Source organism: Sphaeramia orbicularis, chromosome 22 (assembly GCF_902148855.1).
Source record: "Sphaeramia orbicularis chromosome 22, fSphaOr1.1, whole genome shotgun sequence".
In the NCBI taxonomy this organism is placed as follows: Eukaryota; Metazoa; Chordata; class Actinopteri; order Kurtiformes; family Apogonidae; genus Sphaeramia; species Sphaeramia orbicularis.
This window is the reverse complement of record NC_043978.1, coordinates 52,511,166-52,530,461: the sequence shown is the minus strand read 5'-3', so window position 1 is coordinate 52,530,461 and position 19,296 is coordinate 52,511,166. Positions and strand designations below refer to the sequence as shown.

The window sequence follows — 19,296 nt, the reverse complement described above, 5'->3', positions numbered from 1 at the left end:
CGTACACCTAAAGTCCAAAGACATGCAACAAAACTAAAATGGATAGCATATGATTGTAAATTTATGCCATCCAAAATTGACCAAAACTATAAATATTGGGTAACCAAGGGAGTCACAGCCTGGTGCGTTCTGGAAAATAATGGGAGGATGGAGAGTTTCCAAACTTTGGCACAAAAATATCAATTTGAGAAACATGATTTTTTCCGTTCTCTTCAAATGAGAGACTATTATAAAGGGGAAATACAGGTGGGAGCCACCATGGAAGAGAGCAATGTGGTTCAAATCATGACTAAAGCATGTAAAGATAGTAATACCAGGATAATCTCAGCATGATATAAAGCCTTAATAAATCTCGATAAGCAAACAACTTACTATTTAAAAGTGAAATGGGAAAGAGAATTTGACATAGAAATTGGTGATATAGATTGGCTAAACATGTGGAAATTACATCATACAACTACTAGCTCTCGGACATGGAGGGAATTTGCCTGGAAAAACCTTATGAGATTTTTTTTATTACACCCAAGTTTAAAAGTAAACAGTTCCAGAGGCATCAGGAATGTTGGAGAGAATGCGGGGAGATGGATGTTGACCATTTTCATGTTTTTTGGAAATGTTCAAAACTTTCAGAATATTGGGAAATGATCTGCAATGTCATATGTCAAGTATACGATACACAATTCCAAAGAAACCTGAAATTCTTTATTTATGCAACTTTGGTGATGGCATTATACGTGAATACGATAAATATTTGGTAAAGGTGATGTTGATAGCTGCAAAAAAAAAAAGTATAACAAAGAATTGGGGGAAGATGAATGTACCATCAAAGGATCAATAGATAACTACGATCGAGGACATATTTCTAATGGAAAAACTAACACACAGATTGAGACTACAAGAACCACAAATCAACAAAAAGTGGAAAAAATGGACATTATATAAGCAAAACTAGAAGCACTCGGAGAGCGCAGACCTCCGCCAAGGCTGATCAGTGGGCCCCCCTGTGGGCCCCCCCACCCCCGATCACCACCAAAATTTAATCATTTGTTCCTTGTGCCAGTATCAACATTTCCTGAAATTTTTATCCAAATTAAAGGCACAGTAGGCCAAAAAGTAAGGGCACCCCCATTTTTTATATAAATTGAGATAAAATCCGCCTTCTGGATCAGATCCGGATCAGCCTTTGAAATGTGATAGAGGACCCCATTGTCAATTCCTGAGTTAAATTTCATGAGTTTTGGTCAATAATTAAGCGAGATATTGGGAAACGAAAATTTTGGCCCCATTTACCACAATGTTAACGAAAATTTCAAAGTGATCCAGAATCCAGGATTTCTTCCGGATCACCCCCAAAAGTTAATCATTTCTTCCTTATCCCATTTCCAACAAACCCTGAAAATTTCATCAAAATCTGTCCATAACTTTTTGAGTTATGTTGCACACTAACGGACAGACAGACAAACAAACCCTGGCAAAAACATAACCTCCTTGGCGGAGGTAATAATTGATAAGACTGTGCTACCCAGACTTATATATGTTGTTGTGTTTTCTTTTTGTTGTTGTTTTTTTAAAACTAATAAAATATAAGTTACAAAAAAACAAAAAAACGAACACACAGAAACCCTAATCCCCCCTCTGATGCACAAGCTCTTGGTCTGGTCCATGGGAGGGGCTTCAGTATAAAACCTTGCTCCACCCTCAACCCCATCTTTTGTCTGCAGCAGGAAATGCCACCCAGCAGCAGGTAATTCAAAGAAAAGAAAAAATAATTAATAGCAAAATGACAATGTAAACTAACTATGCATGTTCCATCTAGTGACAGTGTATTATCAAAGTGCTAATAAACCAAATTTAAACTAAAAACAATGAATGTTGTATGTATACTAAGTGACTGCAGCTCAACAGAACTCAACATGTGATGGTGTTTGAGAGTGGCTGTTCATGTCAACCTCAACACCAGCTGTTGACTCTAGGTTTTTATTCGAGAAATACAGTATATTATGTCGTTATTGATTCTTACTAGTTCCTAAAGTAAGTACACTTATAATCCCTCCACAAGGGGTTTTAAAAAGAAATAATGTTCAATGTGTCAAAATAATATTAAGACTAGTTTTGGAGCAATTATAGTAGGCCTGTGTTCTCCTAGATTCTAATCATATTCACTAAGTACTTCAGAATCATTATTTGTGACATTCATTTTCAAGTATACAGTGTGTTCGCCTTCCCTTTCACCCTTTCATTAAGATCCGCAGCTAATTATGCTTCGAGTTCAGGGGCCTGTGAACACCTTCCTAATAATGGGTTACAACCTTGTTTGTATAATTAATGTCTCATTAATCACGAGCCCTTTAAATCACCAGAAATTCATCTCTTTCCTTCTGTTAAGTGGATTTTAATTGGAAGAATAAATAAATGATCACAGTGTTCAGGTGGATACATTCCCTTAGGCGGACAATTTCACGGAAAAGATATTTCTGATGTGTCTCACAAACAGTCACTCTTTGTTAGACGTGCAGTAGCAGTTCTCCTCGTCTGTTTTGATCAACTCGATTACACCTACTGAGGGGTTAAATTCAGATTTTAGAGTGGAGGATAAGATAAGATAATCTTTATTTGTCACATACATAATTATACACAGTACAATGCGCAGTGAAATGTGTTTTGTACCTGCATTCAGTTTCAATAGAAAAAAATTTAAAAATAAAGGTTGAATAAAAATAAAAATGATGGAGAGGAGAGGATGTAGAGAGTGCTAGGGGAGCATTGATATTTACAGAGACACCTGAAAGCACCACTTACACTGGTTTGGTTTGAAATGGGTTAATCGTGTACATTTTTTTTGTAGTTTTATTTTTTTATCTTAACATCATGACATTTGTTTAACCCTTTCATGCATGAATTACAAGAACCTTAATCAAGTTTTGTTTTTTGTTTTTTTTGAGTGATTTTATTCCTCTTTAGGTGTTAAAAAAAACAATGTGATACGTTTTTTTTTATTGAGCTATTTTTCATGGAGTTGCAAAAATGTCCACTCAGCTGGACACCATGCGTTTAATTTTTGAAGCAAAGAAACATGTATTTACTGATATACTGTGTGGAAACTATGAAATAAAAACATTTTAATGCTGCTAATCTGATGTTTTCTCACATTTTAACATACTCTAATACTAGTCATTATTCACCTCATGGAGATAATATGCAAAACAAAACCTATTTTTTGTTAATCACAGTCTAATAGCAATAACAAGGAACTGATTTACACTCAAACATGTTAGATCAGGTTTGTCAAGAACAGCAAAGTTACAGTAATGTTATTAATTGTAGTGTATGGGATGATGCATAAGTGTCCACTGTGTTGGCTGATATGGAACTAAAACAGCAAAACCCATGAATATACAGGAGAACAGCTGGAGAAGAACTGTCCACTGTATGCATGAAAGGGTTAATTTTTAGCACAGGTATTTTTAGATCTGCTTGGTTTTTTTTTTCTTATATGTTCTGTTTAATTATTTTTTTTAATAAGACAAAGCCAAACAACAAAACTTACTCTTGCTTTTACATTGTCGTGTAAAATTTACGACCATAAGTGGGAGACATCTCTGGTCTCTTTGACGCTCTTCCCCAGTTGTATTTATGTCTGTACTCCCATCTATGGAGTGGAACTTCGTCCACTAACAGTCACCCAGAGCCAAAGACAAACTCAGAGATCGAGCAAAATTGGAGCCGCATAAAGTGTTTATTCATACACAAAATAAACATGGAGTTGACATCTGCAGAAACAACTGACTTTTCGCTCTGGGAGACCACTTTTATATCGTCAAAAGTAGGGTGGGTTTAGCTACAAACCATACCCATTTTTATCATATTTTGAACATTAATCTAGTCACGTCTGAAACCCCCCTGTTTAGCTTGTCTCTAATAGGGTAAGGTCTTTTTGGTGTCTGTCAGGACTGGTCCCAGTATTTGATTACCATATATAAATATGTAACTTTTTCCAAGAAAAGGTACTTCCCAGAATGTTCAAAAATTTCCACTCACATGTACTTCTTTCGTACACCACGTTTTCCAGAACTTTCCATGAGCTCACATGTTCTTTCTGCCTGCCCCGTTTTGTAACTTTGCACAAATTCACGTGTTCTTTCGATGGCTGCACGTGTTTGTTCTTTTGTGGGTCTCCCCGGGAAAAAAAAGTCAACGATCTGTCAGAATCTAAACATTACACTGAAATTTAACTTTTTGAATATAAAATTAATACTTTTTGAATATAAAATTAATACTTTTTGAATATAAAATTAATACTTTTTGATTATAAACTGAATACTTTTTGAATATAAACTGAATACTTTTTGAATATAAACTGAATACTTTTTAAATATAAAATGAATACTTTGATTGTAAAATGAATACTTTGATTATAAAGTGAATAGTTTGATTAAAATACTGGTTTCTAATACTGTGATTAAAATACTGATTTCTGACACCACAACATCTCCTCTGTGCAGACTCCGAAATGCTGGACGGGCCGTTTCCTGATGAACCTGTGGGCCATATTCTGTCTGCTGGTTCTGTCCAGCTACACGGCCAACCTGGCTGCAGTCATGGTTGGGGAGAAGACCTTCGAGCAGGTCTCTGGAATTCATGACGACAAGGTTTGACTGTTTACAAGGACGTAAAGTGCATGCATGTTAGCACCTTCACACACATCTGGACACACACAACCTCATGAACACACAACGTAATCTCACACAAGGACAAGCTAATGAGCACAGAGAATTATTTGTGAAGGATTATCGCTTTCCATATCCGTAAACCTATAGGGAGTTCATGGCTACAGTGAATATTATATGAGACCCTTTATGATATCTGCCCCCCTCATTCACCCACCCCTTCTCCCTCTCTCTATCACCCATGTCTGCCCATGTCATGTCATGACCCAGCTGCACCATCCCTCCCTGGGATTCCGATTTGGGACGGTGAGGGAGAGCAGCGCCGAAGATTACATGAAAAAGAGCTTCCCCGAAATGCACGACTACATGAGACGCTTCAACCAGCCCACAACTCCCGAGGGCGTCCATATGTTGAAGTAAGACAGAAACACGCACCTCAAGTACATCAGCGAAAGATGACATTCACACTTTGAGTTTTTTAAGGTGGAACAGTCATTTAACCCGTTCATGTATGAATTATGAAAACCGTAGTTGAGATTTTTTTCCCTGAGTGTTTTTATTCCTCTTTAGGCATGAAAAAAAAACAATGCAATTGATTTTTTTTTTTAAATGAACTTATTTTTCACTGAGTTAAAAAAATATCCACTCAGCTGGACACCAAGCATTTAATTTTGGAAGAAAAAACAAACATGTACTTAAAACCCATCATCAGAAAATGAGATGAAACACTTTTCATGCAGCTAATCTGATGTTTTCTCACATTTTAACATACTCAAATACTAGTTATTACTAACTTCATGCAGATAATATGCAAAAAGACAGTAATGGTATGAATTGTAGTGTATGGGATGGTGCATAAGTGTCCACTGTGTGCTGAAATGGAACTAAAACAACAAAACCCATGAATATACAAGAGAACAGCTGGAGAAGAACTGTCCACTGGAGTGACCACTGCATGAAAGGGTTAAAGTGGAACAAGACTCATTCCTGTTCAGCCCTAACATGGATATTGTCGTCATTTTTCTCTTCTCATTCGTATGTAAATGGTGCTTTAGGTCAGTAAAATGTATTTTTTTAAATGCCTTACAAAGTGAAGGTTTGTAAAAGTTCTGTTATATGCATCCATGTTAAATTTCGGCCCAATCCCAATTCACCCCTTAGCCCAGGGGTGTCAAACTCGTTTTAGTTCAGTTTCACATACAGCCTAATATGATCTGAAGTGGGCCGGACCAGTAAAATAATATAAATAATAGGATAAGAACTTTTGAGTGAAAAAAGTAAATTCTGTTATGAAAATGTTTACATCTAGGAATTGTACTTGAACATAACGTGAACAAATATGAACAACCTGAAAATTCTTTAGTAAAATAAGTGCAATGTTAACAATATTCTATCTTAGTTTATCATTTATACATGTGAATCACAACTTACAGATCACATTGGATCTACAAATACACAAAACAGATACAGATTCAGAAAACTTTATTTATCTCATATGGGCAATTCATTTGCAGCTTATCCAAAGTGAAATGTGACAAACATAAATAAGTCAGTGTGCAAATACAGGACTATTGAATGCAACTATGAATAAATGCATTTAAATAATCAACAATAAATAATCAATAAATACCAATGCAGACTAAAAGACCATATTGGTTCTGCTAATATAAAAAAAAAACAACAACAAGTACAAAAAAATCATATAAAATGACTAAAATGGCTTCTGTCAGGGTTTAAAAGTGTGATAGCTGAAGGAATAAAAGATTTTGAATATCTGTTGGTTCTCCTCTGAGGAGCGTCGTAACGCCTGAAGGCATTAAGGCAAACTTCAGATGTAACACATGGTGAGGGTCCTGATGATGGACTAGGCTTTTCTCACCACCTGAAGCTCCCAGAGGGAAGACAAGTCTCTGAGTCTGACTCCAGTGATCTGGGAGCATATTTTTACAATAGCATGCAGACTGTTCTTGTCTTTCAAAGTTAAAACACTGAACCAACAGATAAAAGAAAAATAGGACCAATGGCCCTGTAGTTTACCGGCCAAATGAAAGCTTTGGGAAATGTATCCAGATTCCATTTATTCTCACCCAGTTCTGTGTATTTATTCTATTACAGAAATAGCCCATGTTGTGCTCATATTCCAATCAGATCTGTAAAAAATTCAAATTCCAACTTGATGTCATTGATACTGATTTATTGGATCAATCCACTTCCTGTCTCTTATCATGGGAACATTTTTCAAAGTTGCACCAAATCCAGAATCAGATCCGGAGCCAAATAATTTCACTAACTTTTGTTGACATCATCATAAAGAAGCTGTATAGCAAGTTTGAAGTCAATCAGAATTGTAGTTTCGGAGAAGAAGACGACTGAAAGTTTTGTAACAGACGACAGACGACGAAAGAGGATGCATGACGATAATAGCTTACGGCCTGTCGGCCAGTAAGCTATAAAGTTAAAAGGTTTTCAATAAATGAACAATAAAAGTTTCTTAAAATCTTCTCACTGACATTAAAAGAGTTCAGTCTCCTCATGAGGTGGGTTCTCTGTCGGCTCCTCTGAACCACAGATTCAGTGTTGGCGTCAAACCTGAGCTTACAGTCAATAGTAGTGCCCAGATATGTGTATGAATCCACTATCTGAACATCTTCACCATGGATCAGACTCACTTTGTGGTCATTGTTGTTGTGTCTGAAATCAATGATCATGTCTTTAGTTTTTGAGACATTCAAGTCCAGATGATTTTCATCACACCCGCTGACAAATTTTGATGAGGATGGACCGTGAGCGGACTCTGACCCCTGAAGGAGGGATGAAAGGATGGTGTCATCTGAAAACTTCACAATAAACCTGTCCTCTAAAGAAGTTCTACAGCTGTCAGTGTACATGATAAACAGAAGTGGAGACAATACGCAACCTTGTGGTGAGCCAGTGTTTGATAGTGTCCTCCTGGACATTTGACCATTAACACAAACCTGCTGGACCCTCTGTTAGGAAATTCAGCAGTAACATGAGCAGCTGGTCTGGAAGACAAAAGTAAGATGCCGGCCTCTCCATTAAAATGTGGAGCTGCATTTTGTTAAAAGCTGAGGAAAAGTTGGCAAATAAATAACTTGACAAATATTAAATTAACAGGACAAATATTATTAAAATTCCACACACCTCTCCTAAGACATTTCAGATATTCACATTTTTTGTTAAAGGCTAGACTGTAAATGTAAACATTTTTGTGTAATTTTACTTTTTTTTTTTTTACACTAAAACAAAGACAAATTTACAGTTTTCATTATTTATAGGTTATTATGATATTATTTTACTGGTCTGATCCACTTTAGACTGAAATGACCTAAAATGATTTGAACATCCTTGATTGTTAATATATTCAGTGTAATTTTTGCATTTTACACATTCATCCCACGGGCCGGATTGAACCCTTTGGTGGGCCAGATTTGGCCCCGGGCCATATGTTTGACACCTGTGCCTTAGCTCTAGCCCTTACCCTTACCCCTTGGCCCTTGCACTTGGCACTAACCCTTGAAACGAAGCTTTCATGGGTAGTGGCTGAAACATCCCCCTATGAAATGGCACAACCCTTTGCGACCTGTTACGTCATCAGCAGTCATTGATGCTGCTATAAACAGATGTGAAAACCTTGTTTCTGAAAGTATTCACCATACCGTCAGTAGCTGTAACCACCTCTGTTGCATGGGCTTTGATCATCTTTTTGCAGTTATCATCTGTATCCCTTGTTGGACTTACAGATACAGAGTAACACATAAAATATAGTCTCTATCTATAAAATCACAGAACACCACAAATACAGAAGTGTAATGAAATTCGTTCACCAAAAGTACAATAAGCTAAAAATGGTTACAGCTCTGCTTTGTTTTTATCAGGCTCTCGACCTTTGTTATAAAAGATTTTATATCTGTATCTAATTCAATTTCAGTTGCAGCTGTATTCCAGAGTTGACAGGCCTTTATGGAGAAAGCTGACTGTTGAAGTTTAGATCTACGATGCAGTCTTTTACAGATGCCATTCACTGTGTACCCAGTTAGTCTGTTACCGTCCTGTCTTTTTATAGATCTGACAGAGGCTCTGGGGCCAAACTGTTGATTTACTTGGAGGCTAATTTGAGAAAACAAAAATGACCGGAGCTCTTCACCCTTAGTATGACTGTATCTCCTCCCAGGATGTGACAGTGATTCGATCTGATCGGTTCATGTTTTTCAGAGTCTAAGTGTATGAGAATGTGAAGCTGCTGATCATAGATGTTGCCAGACTCAATACTTTTATAAAATATGAAAAATGAGAGACAGTCAGAATGCATAAATCAGTGAGCTGCCACGGTGGCTACAGTATGACTGATTAAGAAGAAACAATTAAGACTAGTGTCTTCTGTTTTGAAAGCTTCTTTGTATCTTTATTAAATTTTAATGGTGGATCTCAGACTGTTTCCAACAATCTGGAATAATTTCCTTTCCCTCAGTCTTCATTCTGTATCTTCAGTTTAAATTTTCATCTATAACATCCACGTACACAGTTTAGATCTCCACTGCCTTGTTAGGTGACTTAGCTGCTGCATATATGACCATGTCATCTGCATAAAGCTGGCAGCCAGCCTCTGGGCAACTTGTAGGCAGGTCAATTATAAAGTTACTAAAAGGGAGCAGGCCTAGGATCAAACCTTGGGGAATACCCTGTCCAGTCAAGTTTTCATTTCCATATCCTTTCTGAAAAACAAGTGGACTAACAACAACACCAATTAAAGTCAAGTTAAATTCATCATCTGCTATAAGTTAAAGGTTTAGGCTGTGATATCTGGTGACAACTAAAGTTGCTAATTAAAACCAGTTGAATACCCCCTAAAGTGCTCAACTCCAGTTGCCACAAGACATAGAAGCCTCTCATTATATATAAATGTGTGCATATATATATATATATATATATATATATATATATATATATATATATATATATGTATATGTATATGTATATATGTGTGTGTGTGTACAGTTGTATGATGAACACATGAATATATAATGAATAAAATGAGACACTAGCCCTTTTTACTCAGCATGTCCGTTGCGGGAATATTTCGGTTTTATTCCGGAACAATATCTATGTAAACGCATTGGCCCCATCTTTATCGCGGCTTTGTGACGCCTCTGGAGGTAGTAACAGAGCCATGATAAAGATGGTATTATGATCCTGGAACATTTTGTAAAAGGAAAGCCTCTCGTTTCACAACCAAGGTGTGACGTTTTGATGACAGCGACCCCCAGCACGGGAGAGACAGCAGGTGCGTATGGAGGTACTGGCATGATTCTGTGGCTACGGGCCATTTTCAACCGGGGCATGAAGCCATGCCGGTGCCTCCATATGCACCTGCTGTCTCTCCTGTGCTGTGGGATTTAAAAATGAGCGCTGCATCACATCACTGCCTCTTTGATTCCGGAACGCAGGTCTGCTGTGTAAAAGTCCAGCCCGTCTCACCTCTGGTACACCTTTGGCTTGGCTGAGTAAATCGGTCAGTGGTGGAAAGAAGATGGGATCACCATGTCACCTTTTTTCCAGGATCTGTGTGTAAAGGTGGCTATAGTTGAAAATCACCTCTTTTGCAAAACACAAGGTGCCAGATGTGCCTAAACCAGTTGTTCCCAACCTTTTTTGACTCATGACCCCATTTTAACATCAGAAATTTCTGGCGACCCCAGAAATTCAAAAAAGGAGACTTTTTTTTTTGTTGCTGAAATTAGTTTGTTATTGATCATGTAATAGTTTGCTATACTATATTACGAATAAACGTTATTTTTAGAGGACATTTAGTCTATATAATGAGTTTTATTGTGGACAGAGGCAGTAAATCCAGGTGTAGATTACTGCACAAAGGGAGAATTTGATTTTCCTTGGTTAGGATATGTACAGTCAGTCCAGCTGTGATTTACAAGGAGGACAATTAATACTGAACAAACAAGAACTGAAACTATGAATTATGAAAGAGCTGCAGCATCTGAAACTGACCACAATGAACATTTGACACATAAACAGAACCACAGTGCTGCAGTTTCACACTCACAGTTTGTCTTTTATGTATTAGGATTGTCTCTCTCAACTCACCATATATTTTTATTAGCAAGTTTGTTTTTTAATCAATTACTAGAAATTTCAGGCGACCCCATTTGAATTCCAGGTGACCCCACGTGGGGTCCTGACCCCAAGGTTGAAAAACACTGACCTAAAGACTATTCCTCCTCATAAAAATAAAACACAATACATAAACAGTTAAAATTCTTAGATTGAGATGGGAATGATTTGTTGTTTCAAGGCTCTGATTGAACTGGGGCAGGACAGGAGTATTTTATAAGATGGTATCGAAGTGAAAATCCACTCCAGTGTCAACCTGAAGTCTACACTTAAACATAGTAGGTGACAGTAATTTACCTTAATACTGCAGGCACACTGTGGAAATAAAAGAAGATGAAGTCTGTTCTGAGCTCTCTCTATGTAGATAAACGGCTTATTCTAAAGATAAATGAAAATACAATGACTCAAATTTCTGCATGATTATGCCCTAATAGAACCATAAATCCCCTTAAATCTTACACTCAGGACCTTTAACTCTGAGATAAAATTCACGTGTACTTTTTTTCTTATACCCTACAGATGCATTTTGAACTTACAGCAAAGATATTACTTTTCATGATGTCACCAAGAGACGGATCCTGGAGCTGATTCACAGACAGTAAATAATGGAATAACACCTCCAACTCCTCTGTGCTTTTCAGATTGACTCTCTGCATAGCCTATATTCAGATCTGAGTCGAATATTTCTATCGAAAACCTTGACAAGTTCAGTCAATCATTCAGTCACAGTAAAATACATCACAGTACAAACAAAGTGTTATTTCTGTTCCTACCTCCTACTGTTATCTAAAATCAGTGAACTAGCTCAGAGCAGCTTAATGTCATTTTTGTTTAACTGAAATTTTCCTTTGATTTTTTTTTTTTTTTTTCCACCAGCAGTTTTCTTATTATAGCCAACAAACTGTTTGCTTTTTCACATGACAGAGATAGAATCAAATGTTCATCATTCTGTTTGCTGCATATTTTTACCCCACACATTTGTATGCACTGCTCCTTATCCAGAGATGCTCATTATTTAGCGTACTGTGTACATGAGGTAAAGGCTTATGAATTTGAAAAGACAAAAACAAAGATTTAAGAATTCATTTTGATTATTAAAGAAAACTGTTGAATGAGTTTCAGGGACAGATTAATGAAGTGAGAGCCAAGGACTAATGGAGGAATCAGATGTCGGATGGGGATGGTGAGCAGATGAAAGAAAGAAAAGCAGGCTTGTTTAATTCACCAAAGCAATTAAAATGTTTTACAGAATCTGTTTAAAACTAAAAAAATAAATAAATAAATAAAAATTAAAGGAGTCGTAACACAAGACAAAAAGACTAGGAACAAGTTTTTAAAATTGACGAAGTGCAAATACAAGAAAGACGACAGGATGAGTAGCTAAGGTTCCCTCAAAGACCAGTGACGACAAAGGGTTTTAACCTGGATTATGAAGGCAGTGCAGGTTCAGGGATGGTGTTATATGTCTTACAGCTCTCCATCACAGAAACTAGGGCACACCTAAGCATCTGTTTTTACATGCTCGCATCCCTTACTACCTCTATCTCTGTATTCTGGCATCCATATTTGGATTTCTCAGAGCCAGAATTTGATGTTGTATGCACTTAGGCTGCAGCCACACTAGTGCTTTTAAACAGTATCTGTCCATCGAAGTGTTTTTAGTTTGTACATAATACACGACCAGGGGGGATGAACACCTGCTGTGAATGTAGTCCAGGGGTGTCAAACTCATTTTAGTTCAGTTCCACATACAGCCTAATAGTTCTAAAGTGCATTGTAAAAAAATGACTGTAGAATTAACAACAAAAACTATAAAATTGCAACATAAAAAAACTGTCCGTGACAATACAATGCAAAGTTGTTTATTTGAAAAGATTTTTGTGTTAACGATTAAATCAAATATAGCTGTAGTTTTTACAGGAAGAGTATGTGAACAAAAGCAGATTTGGATGTAGAAATGATGGATTTCTATTGTTTTTAGAAAATAAAACTGTACATTGAAAAACAATGTGGTGCTGTTTAAATTGCAAAGACCATAATGTTGAAATAACGGCATATTTCGTTTTTTTTTAATAAAAAAGTTATAAAAAAAGTAAACATTTACCAATGTACCATTTTAAATTAGTAAATGAATGGGTTGGTAGAGTTGGTAGAGCGGCTCGTCCAATAACCAAAGGGTTGGTGGTTCCAATCCTGGCTCTGACTGTCCATATGTCCAAGTGTCCATGGAAGACACTGAACCCTAAACTGGTCCCAGTTGGACCTGGTGGATTTGGAAAGAGCTGTGGACACCATGAAGGAGGAGAAAATGAGCTAAAGAAGTGCAGAACATTTACCATTTAAATCCAGTGTTCAATCTACATGTTTCAAATGTTAAATCTACATGTTACTCCGTAAATATGTTTACAGTTGGATGTGTTTTTTACAGTATTGTTCTGGAAACCACAGTTGCCAGTTTTTTTCCGTAAAAACAGGATTTTTTTTTACAGTGTGGGCCGGACCAGTAAAATAATGTAAATATTAGGATAAGAACTTATAAATAATGTCAACTCCATAGTTTTCTCAATCTGTTTGAGTGAAAAAAATTCTGTAGTGAAAATGTTTACATCTACGAACCGTACTTGAACAAAACATAAACAAATATGAACCTGAAAATTCTTAAGAAAAACAAGTGTAATTTTAACAATATTACACCTCAGTTTATCATTTATACATGTGCATCACAACATATAGATCACAGTGGATCTACAAAGACACAAAACATTTAATAATAGGCAGAATATTGTTCAAATACTACATACTTTTCTTAAGACAGTTTAGGTTGTTCATATTTTTTTTGTGAAAGGCTAGTCTGTAAATGTAAATATTTTTGTGTCATTTTACTTTTTTGACACTAAAACAAAAAGAAAAATTAGCTTTTTTTCATTATTTATAGGTTATTATGATAGTATTTTACTGGTCTGACTCACTTTAGATTGAACATCATTGATTGATAATATCTTCAGTGTAATTTTCATATTTCACAAATTCATCCCAGGGGCCAGATTGGACCCTTTGGAGGGCCGGATTTGGCCCGCAGGCTGCATGTTTGACACCTGTGATGTAGTCAAAGAAAAAGCACTATTTAACCGAACAGTTGAGAGACATTGTTTAAATTGGAACATTTGTACAAAAGAGTGCTTTATGGTATTAAAATGTCTAAATATCTACAGGGTGGGGAAGCAAAATGTACAATATTTTGAGGCAGGGATTGAAAGACAGTGTATGACCAATTAGTTTATTGAAAGTCATGAGAATTTATTTGCCACAAGAAAATTGACATAATAGAAAATATTTTTATTCTATGTGTCCTCCTTTTTTCTCTATAACTGCCTTCACACGCTTCCTGAAACTTGCGCAAGTGTTCCTCAAATATTGGGGTGACAACTTCTCCCATTCTTCTTTAATAGTATCTTCCAGACTTTCTGGTAATAGTTTTGCTCATAGTCATTCTCTTCTTTCCATTATAAACAGTCTTTATGGACACTCCAACTATTTTTGAAATCTCCTTTGGTGTGACGAGTGCATTCAGCAAATCACACACTCTTTGACGTTTGCTTTCCTGATTACTCATATGGGCAAAAGTTTCTGAAAAGGTATGGATAATAGTGTTAGGTATGATTATGACATCAGTATATGTTTGGTTTCAAAACAATTGACGTAGTGCCTGCTGAGAAAAAACAACTAAATGTTCATTGTAAATTTTGCTTCCCTAACCTTTATAAAAGACAAATGAGACAATGCATGCCAGCTTAGGGAAGCAACACCATACACAACTGTATAAACTCTAAATGAGAATTTAATGTCTAAAAAGACATGTACAGTATTTGTCAAAACTTGTCATTTTCAGAGGGTAGTTGCAGCTTGGAGGTTGTTCCTCCACATAGCGAGGGAGGAAATAAAGGGAATGATAAAATCCTGCCACAGCATGATGGAAATATCGACCTCTTATTCCAGCAGAATTCATCCTGACTGCATCCACATTACTACATAGATGTGAATTTTTACAGACCTAAACTGGGTCAGTAGTGTGAAACAAGAAGAAATACAGAAATGTGGACCTTAGATTAGTTATGCATTAACCCTTTCATGTATGACTTATGAGAACCTTAGGCAAGATTTTTTTTCTTGAGTGTTTTTATTCCCCCTTAGGCATGAAAAAAAAATGTGATTTTTTTTTTTTCATGGAGTTACAAAAATGCCCATGCATTTAATTTTTCAAGTAAGGAAACGTGTGTTTGAAACCCAATATGAGAAAGTACAGAAGAGAATTAGAGCCACTGGAAAAAAATACAACAAACTAAGGTCCAATATGTATTTCTTCTTCTTCTTCTTCTTCTTCTTCTTATTCTTATTCTTATTCTTATTCTTATTCTTATTATTATTATTATGAGAAAAAAAAAAGTCAGAATTCTGAGTTTAAAGTCAGAATTCTGAGATTAGTCAAAATTCTGAAAAAAAAGTCAGAATTCTGAGAAAAAATTCAGAATTCTGAGATTAAAGCCAGAATTCTGAAAAAAAAAGTCCGAATTCAGAGTTTAAAGTCAGAATTCTGACTTTTTCCTCAGAATAACAATAAATATATATTACACTTTTTTTTTATTTTTCAGTGGCCCTAATCCTCTTCTGTAAGAAAGTGATGTGAAAACAATGAAATAAAAACATTTTAATGCTGCTAATCTGATATTTTCTCACATTTTAACATATTCTAATGCTAGTTATTACTCATTTCATGGAGATAATATGTAAAAAACAAAAAACAAAACCTTTGTGTCTAACAAAAAAACAGTGGTTTACAGATCAGTTTTATCAAGAACAGTAAAGTTACAGTAAAGGTCTGAATGTCAGTGTATTATTATGGGATGGTGCATAAGTGTCCACTGTGGCTGATATGGAACTAAAACAACAAAACCCATGAATATACAAGAGAACAGCTGGAGAAGAACTGTCCACTGGAGTGACCACTGTGCATGAAAGGGTTAAAACAAACAGAATGTTCCTGGGTGAAGTCAGTGCAGAGTCTCTATAAATGTCTTGCATAAACATATTCACCAATTAGGCCCTAATACAGCGTATGGTAACAGGACACAAAGGACACACAGGCATGGGGATGACTTATTTTTGTATGCATATCAGCTACAATTTCCTTAGGGGGTCAAATGAGTGTCCGTTTTTGTCCCAAAAAAAACAGTTGTCATAAATGCATAGAAGTGTGTGTAAATAATGCTAATCCATTTGTGCACAGACTACTGATATTCTTTGACAGTGGAAGCTCTATTTTCAGAAATATTGGATTTGGAATAGCACGTGGATGTGAAAACTTTTGCTGGTGGACGGACGTGACATTACCCATGATGCTCTGGTCAGTACCAGTACTTTATTAGGAATAAACTTATAGACTTACTATTGCTAATTCTGCTCTTCTTCATAAATGTTAGTATTGTGGATCTAAAACAATCCCAGCTGACACAAAAACACTAAATGTGTCAGTGGACGGATGTGACATGGTTGTTGTGGATCCCATCATACTGATGCTCTGCAGCCATGTCAGCGTTTACACTAATGATCCCTGTGCAAAACTAGGAGCACTATTATTTATTGGATAGTTTATCATCAGACTAAAGAGGAAAGAACAATATAGAATTGTTATTTCTGTATAAAAATGCTTATTATTACAAAACTGTTGATGTAAACAGTGCTGTGTGCCATTCTTCATGTATGTATTGGTGGAACAGAAGCAGGATGGATCAGCACCATACTCCAGATTGAACCTGTACAAATAAAACATGTGATATGGAGGAGAGAATCTGGGAAGAAAAACTGGGGAATCTAAAAGAAGAGAAGATTTGTTTTTCAGCTCAATTCAGTTCAAATAGAACTTGGCCATTTGTGACATGAAAATATAGCATTAATTGTGCTGAAATGTAACATTTTTGAGCTGAAAACATAGTTCATATGAGCATCAACATGTTGAACAGAACTGAAATCCTGTCCATTTGCAGAACTTGTATTTACCAACACAAAGTTCCTTTGGGGACTCACTTAGATTGATTTACTATGAACAAAGACACAAATAAGACCTCTAAGCACATTTTAGCCGATATACATACAAAAAATACTAAAAGAGGAATAAAAATGTGTTTCCCTTGGTTACCCCAGTTCCCCTTGATGAGAGCTGCACATGCATAGTGTCCTCCAGCCTCAGCCAGAAGCAGATCCAGCCCTCTAACACAACGTGTGCTCCATGGAGTACAGCAGTACAGATGCTGAGATAGAGCATGTGCTGACTTTGTGATACAAGTGGGAAGATATAAAGCGCTTGTTCAGAGAAAGCAGATGAGAACAGTGAAGATGAAGGCAGCATTTGTTTGCACGAGAAGCAGAGCAGAAGTGGAAATCACAGCAGTGCACAGACCCGGAGTAAGAGAGTAAAATACTATGTTGGCAAAACCACTGACCCCAATACTGGACTCAAATCTTAAAGGGAAAAAAAATCTTTCAAGTCTTCTCCTGTAGAGGCAGAATGCCAAAGGCTATGCACATGCGCACAAAAGGAGCAGCTCAGAGGAAATAATGATGCTTAAGCACATACCAAGGGTTACAACTTAGCAGCAGACTAACACTTTTATGCCCAATACACATGCACATTGGCACATACTCGATAACTTCTGGTCATCTTCAGTCCCAAAAGAAGACTCTGGGCCGGATCTGTCAAAGGTTTGCGTGTATTAAAACATGTGCAAACTCATTGCACATGCACAAAAATGTCCATATTGATTTAGTAACAGTGCGCAATAAGGGTGCGTTTTTCAAAGGTGCAGAATAGTGTGTCTGCATCCAGTTAGTACATTTGACACAATTAATATGAAATATGGGGCATTTACACATAGTTGTATGAGTGGTGGGAGAAGAAAATGTAAATATATTAATTTAGCACACACAAAGTGATTTATCAAACCAGAAAGAAATTTTGCTGATAGAAACTGAGTCTGTATTTTTTTTTTCTTCTTCTTCTTTTTATGGGCTCAGCGGGCTGACAGGCAGCTGTCTGTACCGATAAGGCAGCAGCCGACACCAACTGTACTCCCAGTCATCATTGCCCGTTTTTCTGACACCTTTGCTTGTGTATCCTCTTTTATTTGGACATTTTATCAGGGAGTATCTCACACTACTTTTTTTTTTTTTTTTTTTTCTACTTGTCTTGTCCAGCGTCCTAACAGCAGAATGGTAGTCTGGTTCCTTTTGGTGCTGAACAAATGTGCTTTGCCGAGGGTAACTTCATAAAGTATATGAAGCACCCTTTGATATTCTACTGTGTTTATTATGAGTTTAGTTGAACCACATTTCGATGCCGGACCTGACATTGGGGGGGGGGGGTGGATGCAAGAGAAAAGAAGGTGGCAAAGACCCTCACAAGAACGTATCAACAATACAAACAGTAACAACCATGGAGACAATTATAATGGTAATAATAACTACAACCAGAACTGAGTAAACGAGAGAAAAAGAGAGAGAAAAAAACAAAACAAACAAAACTACAAAAAAAAATCAAAAAAACACAACAATGAAAAACATAAGACCTATGAAATGATGAATATAAGAAAAGAAAGCATGAACAAAATATTGTATACCACGTTCGCATAAATAATACCTATAACAAATAAGTTATACTGAGTAACTGAGTCTGTATTTAACGCGTCTGAAAAGGAGGAGCAAACGGGTTGGATGGGTAATTACACACAGGGAAGTGGATAGGAGACAAAGAAATGATGAAACCAGATGCAGAGAACGTATTTTTCACCCATGTGTCAATGTTTTTGGAATGACGGAAGAAAAAATAATTGAGACGTATCCCCCCCCCACACACATGCATGCGTGCGCACACACACACACACACACACACACACACACACACACACACACACACACACACACACACACGCACCTTACAGCTCCTGATGATTGTGATTAAAAATACACATCGACATTCGGCTACAGTGGGACTAAATTATGTGTGTATGACAGTCATTCAATCCAACTACCCCCCCCACACACACACACACACACACCACACACACACACACACACACTGCACACACACACACACACGCACACGCCTTTAAAATGAAAAATGAATGAATGAATGAGTCATGCCATACCTTCTATGACTAAACTCCTCCAACGTCACATTTCTGTTCGTCTGGATCATTCTGTTACCATTAATGCTGCTGTATCCCAGAGCAGTTTTTCCAGCGTACTGTCTCATCAAATCCTCATTTAAATAGGCTGGTCTGTAAGACTTTGCACCTGCTGTAATTTGCGCAAGTAATCTGAGTAAATCACCCGCAAACTGTGGTCACACCCCACACGCAAAATTCTAGATTGTGCAAGCAAGTTACTACACGCAAACTGGGATCTGAGTAGATCCGGCCCTCTATCCTGT

General features: G+C 36.7%; 1 protein-coding gene across 1 annotated transcript in view; it reads left to right on the top strand.

Annotated features, from left to right (window-relative positions):
* grin3ba (glutamate receptor, ionotropic, N-methyl-D-aspartate 3Ba) overlaps window positions 1-19,296 on the top strand; it is a 269,174-nt gene that overhangs the window by 201,568 nt on the left and 48,310 nt on the right. Inside the window, exons 6-7 of the mRNA XM_030127637.1 lie at window positions 4,503-4,649; window positions 4,938-5,083. Coding sequence (XP_029983497.1) covers window positions 4,503-4,649; window positions 4,938-5,083 — 293 coding nt within the window. The remainder of the gene's footprint in view (window positions 1-4,502; window positions 4,650-4,937; window positions 5,084-19,296) is intronic.